Here is a 12,511-nt window from a genome sequence, read left to right as displayed (position 1 = left end):
ATTGAAGAGTTTGTTGATGCGGGAGGGGTGGAGTGGGTGGGGTGGGGGGTATATGGGGACCTCATATTTTTTTAATGTAACATTTAAAAGAAAATAAAGAAGAAAAAAAATCAGATCCATGCGTTCTTCTGCCCCTTTTATTTGAACTTAAAATTAGCACTATACCTGTTAAATCTTCAGGAGTTCATACCCCAGTTGAGCCCTGAATCTCAGCAGAGTTGCAGCCAACACCTACTCTCCAGTTCATCAGACTGACCCAGGATAATTAACAAAAGCATAATGATGGACAATGCCCATCCCAAAAAACAGAGTGAATCTACTACTGCAAGCGAGACAGTTCCATCCATCTGCCCCATGGGCTCTAAGCTCCTCCCCCCATCAGTCGGAAGCACCATTCCAAAACCCTCAAGATTGAAGAATGAACAAATGGGGGGGGAGGGGAATGTAACTATGGACCAAAGTAGACTTATTATTATTCCAGTAATGGAAGAATTGTAATATTGATATAAAGACAGTGGTCATCAGAGGTTAAGAGGGGAGGGAGAGGGAAGAACAGGTGTAACGGGGCATTTGGGGACATTGGAATTGCTCTGCATGATATTGCAATGACAGATATAGGCCATTATACATTTTGCCAAAACCTATAAAATTGTGCAATGCAAAGTGTAAACTATAATATAAACTATAACTCATGGTTAGTAGCAACTTTTCAGAATGAGTTCATCAATTATAACAAATGTACCACACTAATGAAAGATGTTGTAAATGGGGGGAAAGTGTGGGAGGGAGAGACGGTGGGGTATATAGGATATATGGGGTATATTTCCAATGTAACATTTCGTAATCTCAAGCTTCTTTAAAAATAAAGAAAAAATTATATATATAAAAAATCATATCTGTGGGTGGGATACAGGATCAACAAATGGGAGAATGATTTCTTTTGATCCATAAAGGAATATTTGAGGCAGGAAATGTATGGTCCAAGAAGTGAATGCTTGGCATAGATGGGATCCCCAAGTCTCAAAAACGTTAGTGGTAGGGAGGAGGCTGATATTGAGAGGAGTCCTTGGAGAGGGGACTTAGAGCTGAGGTGCTAGCACGGCTTCTGAAGAAGAATGCCAACTAGAGCAGCTTCTTATTTTAGCCAATTTTAAGAACCTCAATCCCAGAAAACTTTATTAAGACCATATTGCTTATGAAGTTAGAGACACTGGTTGAGCTATAGAAGTTTCCCTGTGCCTGGCCCTAGGTCACTGTGTAGAGCTTCCCCAGGCTGTTGGGAGCTGGGTCACTGTTAGACAGGTGGGACCTGGGGGAGGATGGTACCACCTGGGAGCCTTAGAGGGGCTGTGGGCTTCAAGTGGGCCCCTGGGGTGAGCAGAGAGATCAGGAGTGGAGGATTAAGCCAGGATCCAGGAGCAATATTCCCTGGGATAAGTCAAGCCCCAGCCCTCTATGGGGTTTCCAGGACAGACTGGGTGTGGGAGCAGCACTGTGGAAGGAGCAGAGGGCATGTCTTCCAGGTACCTCAGAGCTGGGGGAGCTTGGCAGAGTGGCCTGGATGATGGCTGTGTAATCTGTGTCAACTGGGCCTTCTTGCATGACAGCAGGGAGTGAATATCCCTTATGGGGAAGCCATGTACCATGGCTGGACTGATGCTGGGCATCAGGCAGCAGGCAAGGAAAGCCCCCTGGGCCCCATGGCTCCCTTTGAGCACCTGCACTAATGCAGGATGAAGCATGGAACCTCTCCCATCAGGGGGTGGTCATTCCTCAGCCTAGGCATTGATGCTTCCTTATTCTTCATCTGGAAGGACTTGAGGGGTGTTAAGAGTTTCAGCCAAACCCACTCTTCAAGTCCCAGGGGTACACCTTCATCCACCAACCTTCAGAGACTGACCTGGCTGCTCTCACTTCCCAGCTTTTCCCACAAGGCACTTATTTCAGGGCTTCCGAGAGCAAGAGGGGGCTGGGAGGTGGCTCTGATGTGGTGGCTAATCTATAGGGTCAGAGTTGGGCCTCAGGGTGCAGGTGATCAGGAGGTTAGTGGCTGCCATAGTACAGGTGTACAGCCAGGCCAATGAGCAGTGTGGCCAGGACAAAAGTGGCTGTGAGTTGCAGCCACAGCAGGGTTGCTGAGAGCACAGCATTGACCACCAGTGAGCAGGCCACAACAAAGAAGCAGCCAACACGAGCAGTCCATTTAGTACATCGCCCAGCATCATGACATCTCCCTATCCTGAGAAACTCTCCAGAAGTTTGGACCCAGAACCGGAGTTTGGGTACTAACCCAGGTTCAGGAGCATGCCAAAAATGTAAAGGAAGAGGTTCTGAATTGCCAGGGGCAGCTGCTGCTGCTTTATGAGCAACTCTGTGTGCATGGATGACAAGCCTAAGATGAGGCAGTGTAGGAGAAGGAGCAGCAGTCCCAGTGGGGTGATATGCAGGGGCATGGGACCATGGGATGGGGCCCAGGAAGGGTGTCTTGAAGGTGCTGGAGGCCACCAGCTGCATAACGGGCCCCATACTGCCTTCAGCATCAGCTTCCAACTTTGCGATTGCTTAGCACCTGGCAGGTGCTAGGTCCATGAACCATTGAAGGTAGATCACTAGGTTGTTGTTAGCACCATAAAGCAGAGCTGATAGTATGAAGGGGGCAGCCTGGCACCAGGGCTATGCTTCCCAGCCCACTAAGAGGGAGAAAGCACACAGCAGTGACTTGGTCAACTCAGTCAGTAGCATGGCTGAGGAGGACCAGAAGGGCACTCGGCCATCCACGTGGTACAGTGCCAGCAGTAGAGCATGGGCATCATACATGGCAGTGGACAAGAGTAGCATCAGGGTCCAGTGGGCCTGGCTGGAATGGTCCAGGCCTGGCGTACCCCCATCCTCTATACTTATACCCATACCAGACCTTATATGGGTGTGTATGACATGTTTGGGGAAAATCAAGTTATGGAGCCAGCTCCAAGGAGGCAGGAGTCATGGTATATCACCAGAGAGAATACCGAGGCTCAGAGCCAGCCATGAACTCCACAGTAAAGTCTGGAAGAGGAAGGGGTTGGTGGGCCTGTTAAAGTCTTGGGGCCAGTCCATCGGGTTAGGGAGGGAAGAAGGAGTCTAAGGTGCAGGATCATGAGCCACTGTCCACCTTCTGCAGGAGGGGAAGAAGGGATGAGGGTGGAGGAAGGGTGGAGAGAGCCAGGGAAGCCAGATATGGCACCTGCGGAAGAAAGGTCTCTGCCTGTAGCCTCCAGCTGCTCATCCTGCCTTTCCCAGAGATAGCCATGCCCCTGGTACAGGGACTACAGTTAGTCCCTCAATGTCTCCTCCACATTGGGCACAGCATACACTTGAACTGCACAGATGTCAGTGCAGGTGCTCAAGACAAAGCCCAATACTGCCGGTGTCCTCAATTTAGCTATCACGTAGCCAGCCAGGAAGACTTTGAGGAATGGGGAGGACCGGAGAGAACAATTTCGCCCCCACCACTGTTGACTTCGTCTTTCATGGGCCACTGCAGGTACTCCAACTGATTTGTGAGAAATGCCAGGTCCTTAATTTTGGGAAGAAAATCTTGTTTTCCACTATCTTCCATGCCAAACTTGTTGCCTCGCCGCTTTTTTTTTTTTTTTATCATGGTACTAAAGGTCATGCTTCCTTTATTTTTCATGTGAGTGAAGAACTCATTCTTTCTCCAAGATTACACTAGCTTTCAAAATCTTTCCAAATGTCTCTGAATAGCTGTCACACCTTCTTCAGTACAGATTATCCACTCATTAATTAGGGTTCACAGTTGTGTTGGTTTCAGGTGGGATATGGCATCACTACAATGTTGATCCCAGAAGGATTATCTCCAACCAAAACATACTGTTTGAAAACCTCCACTAGTTTTGAGGTTGAGAAAAATGTCCAAATCAAGGCACCATCAAGCAACGCTTTCTCCCCAAAGATGGACTGCTGGTGATGCTGGACTCCTCTATCACATGGCAAGGCACATGGTGGCATCTGCTCGTCTCTCCCTTCTCATCTAGGTTTCATTGCTTTCAGTTATTGCTTTCATGGCTTTCTCCATGTGTATATTTTTGTGTGAGCATTAGTGTTCTACTTTTTAGTGTGTTTGTGAGAGAGTATATTGCATGTGTGTGTGTGTGTATGAAGGACAAAATTTTAAATTGTTAGACTGGAAAATAAACGGCTCAATCAGCTGTTCCCAGCATACTTAGCTGACCCCATCCTGGAGTCCTCTTCCCTCCCCAGGGGACTGGTCCTCTCCATACCTGTCAATTCCACCCTTGGCCTCTCTCTCTATTAGGACTATCTATCATCCTCCTCTCCGTGTCCTCCTCTCCCTTCCATGCTCCCACTCACACTTGCTTCTCCCTGCCTGACACCATTTCACATTCTCCTTGGGAACAGCTCACCTTCAGAATGTGGAGGTTCTGCCCTCTAGGTCTGCCTTGTACCTCTGACCTGTTCCACCATTCGATTCAAAGATCTGTGGCACTGAGGACTTGAATAGCAACCTTCACAAGCCTAGTACAAGCCTAATACCTTCGCAAGCAGGCACACAGTACATAGTCAATAAATCCCTACTGAGTTGGACTGAAGAAATTTTTTTGATGATGTGTTATTTGCCCAAATAAATAGCATCTTTATGTGAAGCACTTGTTAATTCAGCCTCAGTGGTTTGCTCAGCAGTTCCAAAAGTCTGGAACTGGAGTTGGAAAAGTCTTTGGATGCTGGAGTTGGAAAAGTCTTTGAAATCACTCTGTAAATATGAGTACACTGAGGCCCAAAGAAGTAAAGGCCTGATCAAAATGATAGAGATGGTCAGTGATTAACCTCAAAAAAGGTCACAGAAATCCCTGAAGCTTTTAGGATCCATCACCAGGTCTGACCTTTGACCAAATTCCAATTTCAGAGAATGAATCTGTATTCCTCAGAAGGAGATCATCTGAATCTCCATTTGTGCTCCCTTGGTCGGACTCATGAATTTAATGATCCAAAGACTAACCCTTGGGTAAATCACACCTTGATCAGCTTCAGGGGCACCAGTTCTGTGTTCCCTGTGAAGTCAGCCTCATTCCTGAAAACCTTGGAGATGCCCAATTTACCCAGGAGAGGTTTCAGATCATAGATTCCAAAAATGAATAGTTTGAGAGTTTGAGAAAATGTAAAAATAGCAGACCTACCATGAGGGAAAGAAAATGATGGCTTTTCAGGGCATTTCTAAGGTCATGCTCTGCTCAGATTTCCCATGCTGTAGAAGTGTTTGTTGTGCTGGTTGTTTCATCAGGTAGGGCTCTGCCCTCCTGCACACATCTTGGATGGGATTTGGCCTTGGTTTTACTACTCTTTAGCTTCCTCTGCCCATGGGGGTCAGGGAGGGTGAGCGTCTGAAGGCTCCTCTTGTCCTGGCAAGTCTCTCTTAAAGGACTCACCTCAAAGACCATCCTTCAGGCAAAACCAGTGTGTCCTTGGGGAAGAGCACCTCACTCTGGACATCCCTCAGGGCTTGAATCCCAGTGTCCAGCACAAGGCCAGTCTCAGGTGTGGAGGTGCCAGGGCTGAGAAACATTAGCCAAGTAATGAGAGATGGAGACAGCACAGACTGCATGGCTCAGCTCTACTTCCCCATGGAGAAAAGGCAGGTACCAGGGAAGACCAATAAGACTCAGGGGCTTCCAATGTGGGCCTGACTTTATGCATCCCAGGTCTCTTGAACAAATCTCATGATGCAGGGACCTCCAGAGTGGGCTGTGATGGGCCAGCAAGAAAAAATCCTAACTTCATATTTTAGCCTTGTATTTTTTCTATTTTCCTGTTTGTTTTATGGTGTACATAATGAAATAGTTGATCAAGGTATGGCTGCATTTATGAATATACAGATATGTGCTTATTTGGGCTACATGCTCAAGGGTATTTTATACCTGAAAACTCAATAAAATCAAACTGATCTAGAGAAAGAGGAACATGCAACATTCCTTAAACAGATTCCAATATTCCAACTTCTGGGACTTGGCTTTGTGGGACCTTCTCCAAGCAGGTCCTTCCAATGTACACACACAGATACTTTATTTTTTAACTCCAAGTTCAACTGTAGCCATGTCCTAGAAGCCATGATCCATTCTTGGTTCTCCCATAGCACAGTGTTTACTTTTTTCTTAACCAGGACAAGGTAGAGGGATCTGGTAAGGATAGTGTACTAAGAAGGAGGGACATCCCAGAGGACAGGACTTTTGTAACCCTCACTCTGTGAAACTTCCTTTCACAAACTCCAGTCAGTGCTGGCAGAATCTATCACAGAGCTATGTGGAGGCACCAGGACAGTCAAGGGAACTGTGTCCTAAGGATTAGTGGGGTCCACCCTCCCCTAATCCTGGGGCCATGTGGGTCAGGAATCCAGCCAGCCCTGTGTAACACATGGATTGAGTAGTTGCCTTGTGAAATGCTTTCTCCAACTTGGAGAGGTGCTCCTTGGTGAGTGTGGCCTCCAAGTGCTGCATCTTTCCTGGGTTGGGCAGAATGAAGAAGGCCATGGAATTGCCCAGGTAGTCCATCAGCAGCACCCTGCATGAGATCATGTCTCATTAGTACAGTTCAAACATGCCCAAGCAGGACATCATGGGCTCAGTGACATTGCTGTCCCATCCCTATGGAATTCTCCTTCCTGGGTATGCTCAGATTCAAAGGGTTTCTTCCATTTCCCTGGAGACAATAAAATGGATGTCAGCCAGTGGAAGAAGGACAGTTAGATGATTGTGTTGGCCTAAGAGCTGTGATTTCCTCCGATAAGTCACTTCCCTCTGAACTTCAGTTTCATAATCAGTAAAATGGGGAAAACTGAAATCCATGCAAGCTATTAAGAGGGAGTCTGTGAGGTTCTTCTAAGGCTAGAGGGAATTCTAGAATATCTAGTACACACAGGCTTAGAGGCATACAGAGGTGGAGCAGAGCCTATGGCTTCATCTTGGAACTAATGGGCAGAGTCAAAATATGTACATGGAAATTATGTTTAGTTGAAGGTGACTTGGGGGACGATAAATGATAAGTGTTGAATATGATCTAAAGTTCCCCAAGATATAACTTGGCACCTACCTCAAGTCCACTAATCTGTTCCTACTCCAAAGGATCTACCATGGACCAAAGGGTGAAATAAGAGAGCTGGGGCAGACTTTCTCCTCTGCCAGGCCAGGAGATCAGAGGCTCAGCGCAAGGAGGAGTGGGAGGAGTTGGTGACCATTGAACTCAATTCTTTCCATGGATAGGGGAGGACACTGAGACCAGACAGGAGAGGAGACCTGTCCCTAGGTCACACACAGCTCAGCACACTCCATTGAGAACTCTGCCTGAGGAGCAAGGGAGACCTGGTGGGAAGGACATAGCTCCTACCTTCAATTCTCCCTTCCTTTCCCCCAGCTGATTTCCATGGTAAGCTTTATATAGGGTCTTCCAGTGGCCTCTGGAGTCCACATCTCTGAGATTTAAACTCTCAGAGGCCTGAAGGCAGCTCAGATTGGACATTTGTTTACCACCCACTTTGTGCCCAGCACAATCTCATCTGCTTGGCAACTTGTTCAGACTTTCCAGAATCCTGACAGCAAGGACATTTCATGTCCACACTGCAGACAGAAGCCATAACCTCATAGAGGGAAAGAGACTTGCCCATGGTGACACCATCGATATGTGGCAGGACCTGAACTTGAACCCAGGTCATTCTTCCTCCAAGGCAACTCCAGCCCCTAGCTCAGTTTCTCCCAAGTGTGTGCCCTGAGAAAGGATTCCCTCCAAAACTCTGCTAATAATTACCCTACTGCTTTATATTTTCTGAAGCCCCCCTTCCCTATCTGAAGTAGAGATTTGAAGTGCATATTAAGACAGAAAGACTGAAAAATCCCACTGAGATAGGTATGATATGACTCTGTTTATCCCAGCATTCCTCAAATTTATTTGAATAAGAAACAATTTTTATTTGATATGTTTGGAAATTTTATTAAAATATCCTGAGGTGGATGGCTGCAACCCACCCTGCATGGCCAAGGAAGCTTAAAAACTGAGTGTTTGCTAATGTACTTGGATATTTCCTTGGGAAGCAGTTCAAGATCGTTGTGTAACAGTATCTGTAAACAAAATGTAATTTACCAGAAACAAAAGTTTGTTTTTGTCAAGCTCTTTGACCAAATCAAACCCACATATTTTCTTTGGCTTGGTTTTTCCATTTACGTGTTGATCTGTTTTTTGATCTCCTTAGTATCCCTGAAGATGACAGAGAAGGCTTTTGAATGGGACAATTTCTTGACATCCTCCAAAAACTTAGACACTTCCTTTAGACTCTGGTTGAGGAACAGCCCATTGTCCATGGTCAGCTGAAGCTGGTTGTCTAACTTGTTGAGGGTGTAGAACAGATGCTGAAAGTTGGTGTGAATCTCCATCTCTGACACCTGTGTGAGGTTGAACTGCAGGCCTTCAAAGAAATGGGTGTCAATGTCACCCTTCACACCCAGGATGACCATGGTCATCGCAGTGGCAATGCTCACAGGGAAAAGATGTTGATGGTGTGGTTCTCATGAGCTATTGCATGGTACAGGCTAAAGGTGAAGTGGGCCAGGTTTGGGGCAATCTTGTGACTGGCCAGTTAGTCATCTCTTCATGCTTGGATGTGTCCATCCCCTGGGTGGCATCTCCTGAGATCCCTCAGGCAGGGAGCTGGGGACCACACAGCACAGGCCTCCCAGCAGGAGAAAACCTCAAGAGATGGAAGATGGCATCTTCCTGTAAGAGGCAGAGGAGGGGGCAAACCCAAGTCAGACACAGGGGGACTCCCTCTGGCCACAGAGGCTACCAAGGACTAGAACCAGAGTTTATAAAATATGACCTGGTTAAGAAATTTGATACATGTCATCTCTGAAAGGGAAAAAAAAATTCAGAAAGGTACATAGTATTTTCCATAGGCCTGACCTGTTCTATGCTCTTTAGAAGAACTAATTCAAAGCTTACAAGCACCCTGTGGGGTAGGTATTGTTATCATTCCCAAAATTCAGATGAGCAAACCACAGCCCAGATTCGTTAAACCTGTGCTTGGTAACAGAGCATGTGAAGAAGCAGACCCACACCAAAAGTCCAGGCAGTCTAGGGACAAAGTCTATGTTCCCAACTCTCCAACTTACACCTTCCAGGGACCCAAAGGCTGAGAGCCTCCCTTCAGCAGGAATGTAAAAGAGGCTACAGGAAGCTTTGGGTCTTTCCCACTTATACAGGAGCAGGCCAGATCCGGGTCGGGATGACTGAGTTGAGCAGCCCTTGGAGGCCTTCTTTCCAATCCCCTCTTGGATGGGGGAAGTGCTCCCCAGAGGGGAGGGCTCTGGCCCAGGACAGTTAACTAGTACATGGAGGAGCCCTGGCAATGAGCAGGACTATGTGGAATCCTGCCAGGCACTTCCCCAAGTCCACAGACTTCAGCTGTGTTCAGCTTCTTAGAACAGCTACATTTCTTGTTTTGGGAACCACTAGACTGTGAATGGACTTTTACTGAGTTCTATAATGCTCCTGGACTGGCTTGCAGGCCAAAAAGGACAAGCCCTCATCCTTGAGCCACTTGCAGGCCTTCCCTTTAGTCTCTAGGTGTGTCTTGTTTCCCCCTTTGTGCATGATGCAGGAAGTGAGGCTCAGAGAAATAAGCAGATTGTTCCAGGCCACACAACTCATCAGGCTGAGCTGGGCCTGGACAGGTATCTGCTCTCAGGTTGTGCTCAGCCTGCAGCTCAGTTGTCCACATGTGTTACTGGCCTCCTCATGGGGAATGAAACTCACTGTATGTGGATTCATAGCTCCTTCTAAGGGCCAGGTCAGCATAGCTCAGAGTTCCTCAGGGTTCACTCATTGGTCTTTGGGGGCCTGGTTTTCCTGTTTGTGAGTGGCTGGCCTGGGCATTAGATGCTTAGCAGCCCCTGAGCTTTACTCACTAGATGGTTCTAGCAACCTCCTACCCTGTGTTGTGACAACAAAAATGCATCCATGTATTCCCTGAAGTCATGACTGACCCTGTGGGGCCCCTGCAGCCGGTGCTCAGAGCAGGCTGGATGACTTGGGGGCCTCTTCTTGATAAGAGAGACGCTTGACTCATTTCACAGAGGGTTTGGGTCCTCAGGGTCCCACTGAATTTCCGTCATTGGGTCCAAAACGTATCTGTCCCCACCAGAGAGGGATGCCCATTCTCTCCTGGAGCATGAGCCCTGGGTAGGATACCCAGGGTCCTACAGTGGCCTACAGGAGCACACAGCCCCGTCCTCATAGCCCTATGTGATTAAATGTCCTGCAGTCCTTCCACCTCCTGGCACTTAGGGCACCTCCTTCGAGTAGTTGGGGACCTGAACCCACTAAACTCGCAGTCCATGAAGATTTTCCTAAGATGGTGGGGGCGGGGAGGGGAACAAGATAAGTGAAGCCCCAAGCGCCCGTTTGGGCAGATTCTCTGCAATCGGCTCACCTGTCCATTCGGCCACCCACTTTGTCCTGGCCCTGTGCTTACCTCTGATGTGGTTCAGAAACGAAGATCCCCCCAGGAGAGTGGGTGGCTGGGGCTATGGGGAGGAGGCAGGGATGTTGTGAAAGTCTTGTCTTTAGCTTCAGACACAAGTGACTTCTAACCCAGATTCTGTCATCTAGTGTCTCTGACACTCATTTTGCCTAAACTCCAAAATGGGATTGTTGGGACAATTAAGTGAAATGTCTGGATGCCAACCCTGAGAGCCAGCAGGGGCATATGGGAGCAGTGCCTTGGGGGCTACAAATTCATAGGGCCAGTGGAGGACAGAGCCACACCCAGACAAGAGAGAGGTTACGAGCAGGGTTAACTGAGGAGCTAATGAACACACTCCCAACCTTTCAGACGGGTTGTTTTAACAAAGAAATGAAGGCCCAGGGGACCCCTGTGAGAGGAAGGTTTGGGCCCAAAGAGCAGATGAGGGAGAGGACTAAGGGCTTGGCCACTGGGATTCCAGCAGGGGTCACTCATTAGAGAAATTAAAAGGGCAGCTTCTCCCTCCAGGTGGAGAGCTGGGCAATGGGAGGCAGACTCTGGATCAGGCAGGGGCTTAAAGAGAATGACTGGTCAAAAGTATGTCTGACACTGATGCTTTCCTACCCTAAGTGGTTTGGTAGAGCCCCAGGCTCTCCCAATGAGTCTTGTGCTGGAGAGTGTGTGCGGTGGGTAAGATGCAAGGATGTGACACCAGGGAGCACCCACGTGCTGTCCATTCAGGAACTCATTCCACGGACTGGCCCCTGTGCTGTGCTGGGAGCTTCCTCTCCTGGTCTCATTCCATCCCCAATATACTGTGTAGAAGGACACCTATGGCTCAGCTGCCAGGGTCCACATTCCAGCTCGGGGAGACATTACCCTACATGTTTGTGCCTTAGTTTCTCACTCAATAGATTGGAGATGATGAAGCAGGCACAGTGCCTCCCAGCCCCACACAAGCTGTTAGCTATTGGGAAGATTTACAGGAGGCATAGATCTTCTGTAAGTTTACTCAGCAGATGCTACTTGAGCTCGGAGGGCTGGCTGGGGATGGCTAGGCTGCCCAGGGATTCAGGGGAGGAAATCCCACACTCACCCCACTCTGCCTCCCTTTAGATTTGTCAAAAGGTAAGGAACACTCAACACTTCCCCACCCAATGAGGAAGCACTCCCATTGCACAGCCTGAGCGTTTCTCTTCTCATGGCCAACAGCACCTCGGGCCGGACTTCCTCCCAGATCTGCTCACCCAGGGAACCCGCTGGCTGGGAGCCCATGGGAAGGGTTGACTGGGCGGGAGCTCCACGGCCTCCCTGGAACCAGGGTCTGAATCTGCTGGACTCCTCCCCGGAGAGGTCTGGAGGGGAGCAAAGGAGTCATACAGGTCAGGTTCCAAGACCTGTGCCTGACATCTGGTGACAGTCAGCAGAGGGCAGCTGCCTGGGCCAAGGGGCTGGTCACTGCCAAGGTCCCAGCCATGGGACATCTCACATCTGGGCTGGGATCTGTTTTCTATCAGCTCCAAAGCCCATTTGTCTACATGACCTTAGACAAGTCAATGGGACTCTTAGAGCATCTGTTTCCAAATGGGTAGTTTTGACCAAAAAGAGCTGAGCTGATATACTCACAGCCTCACACTGTAGCAATGGGAATTAAGTGGGATAATGATTTGGAAGCATTCCCATGGTGCCTGGCTCATGGAAGGAGCTGTGGATGTGAAAACATCATTCCTTACATTTGCAGCCTGCTTTGCTATTTTTGTCAAAGCTGTTTTAAAATTTCACTTGAACCTCATACCCTCTTGTGTTGGTTTTACCCTGGATGAGGAACCTGAAGCTCAGATAGGCTAGGTGACTTCTCCAAGGTCACTCATCTTGGAAGTGCCTGAGCCTGAACTTGAATTTGGCTTTTCCTGACACACGTCTCATGTCATTCTACTTGCTTGACGATTTTCCTCTCATTAATGGAATTTTGGAGGTCAGGGAAAACTA

At 48.2% G+C, this 12,511-nt stretch overlaps 1 protein-coding gene and 1 pseudogene across 1 annotated transcript; both read right to left on the bottom strand.

Moving 5' to 3' along the window:
- Positions 1-2,043: 2,043 nt before the first annotated feature.
- Positions 2,044-2,907, bottom strand: LOC105745328 (probable UDP-sugar transporter protein SLC35A4; annotated as a pseudogene).
- Positions 2,908-3,133: 226 nt separating this feature from the next.
- On the bottom strand, positions 3,134-8,771 carry LOC101423372 (alpha-1-antiproteinase 2). The gene is given in 9 exon segments (XM_071211963.1): positions 3,134-3,154; positions 6,444-6,652; positions 6,655-6,711; positions 8,041-8,048; positions 8,132-8,190; positions 8,193-8,545; positions 8,548-8,637; positions 8,640-8,693; positions 8,696-8,771. Coding segments are annotated over 9 exon segments (927 nt in total).
- Between the last annotated feature and the right edge of the window lie 3,740 nt (positions 8,772-12,511).

This window comes from Dasypus novemcinctus, chromosome 3, assembly GCF_030445035.2.
Source record: "Dasypus novemcinctus isolate mDasNov1 chromosome 3, mDasNov1.1.hap2, whole genome shotgun sequence".
Classification (NCBI taxonomy): domain Eukaryota; kingdom Metazoa; phylum Chordata; class Mammalia; order Cingulata; family Dasypodidae; genus Dasypus; species Dasypus novemcinctus.
This window is presented reverse-complemented; position numbering and strand designations above follow the sequence as displayed.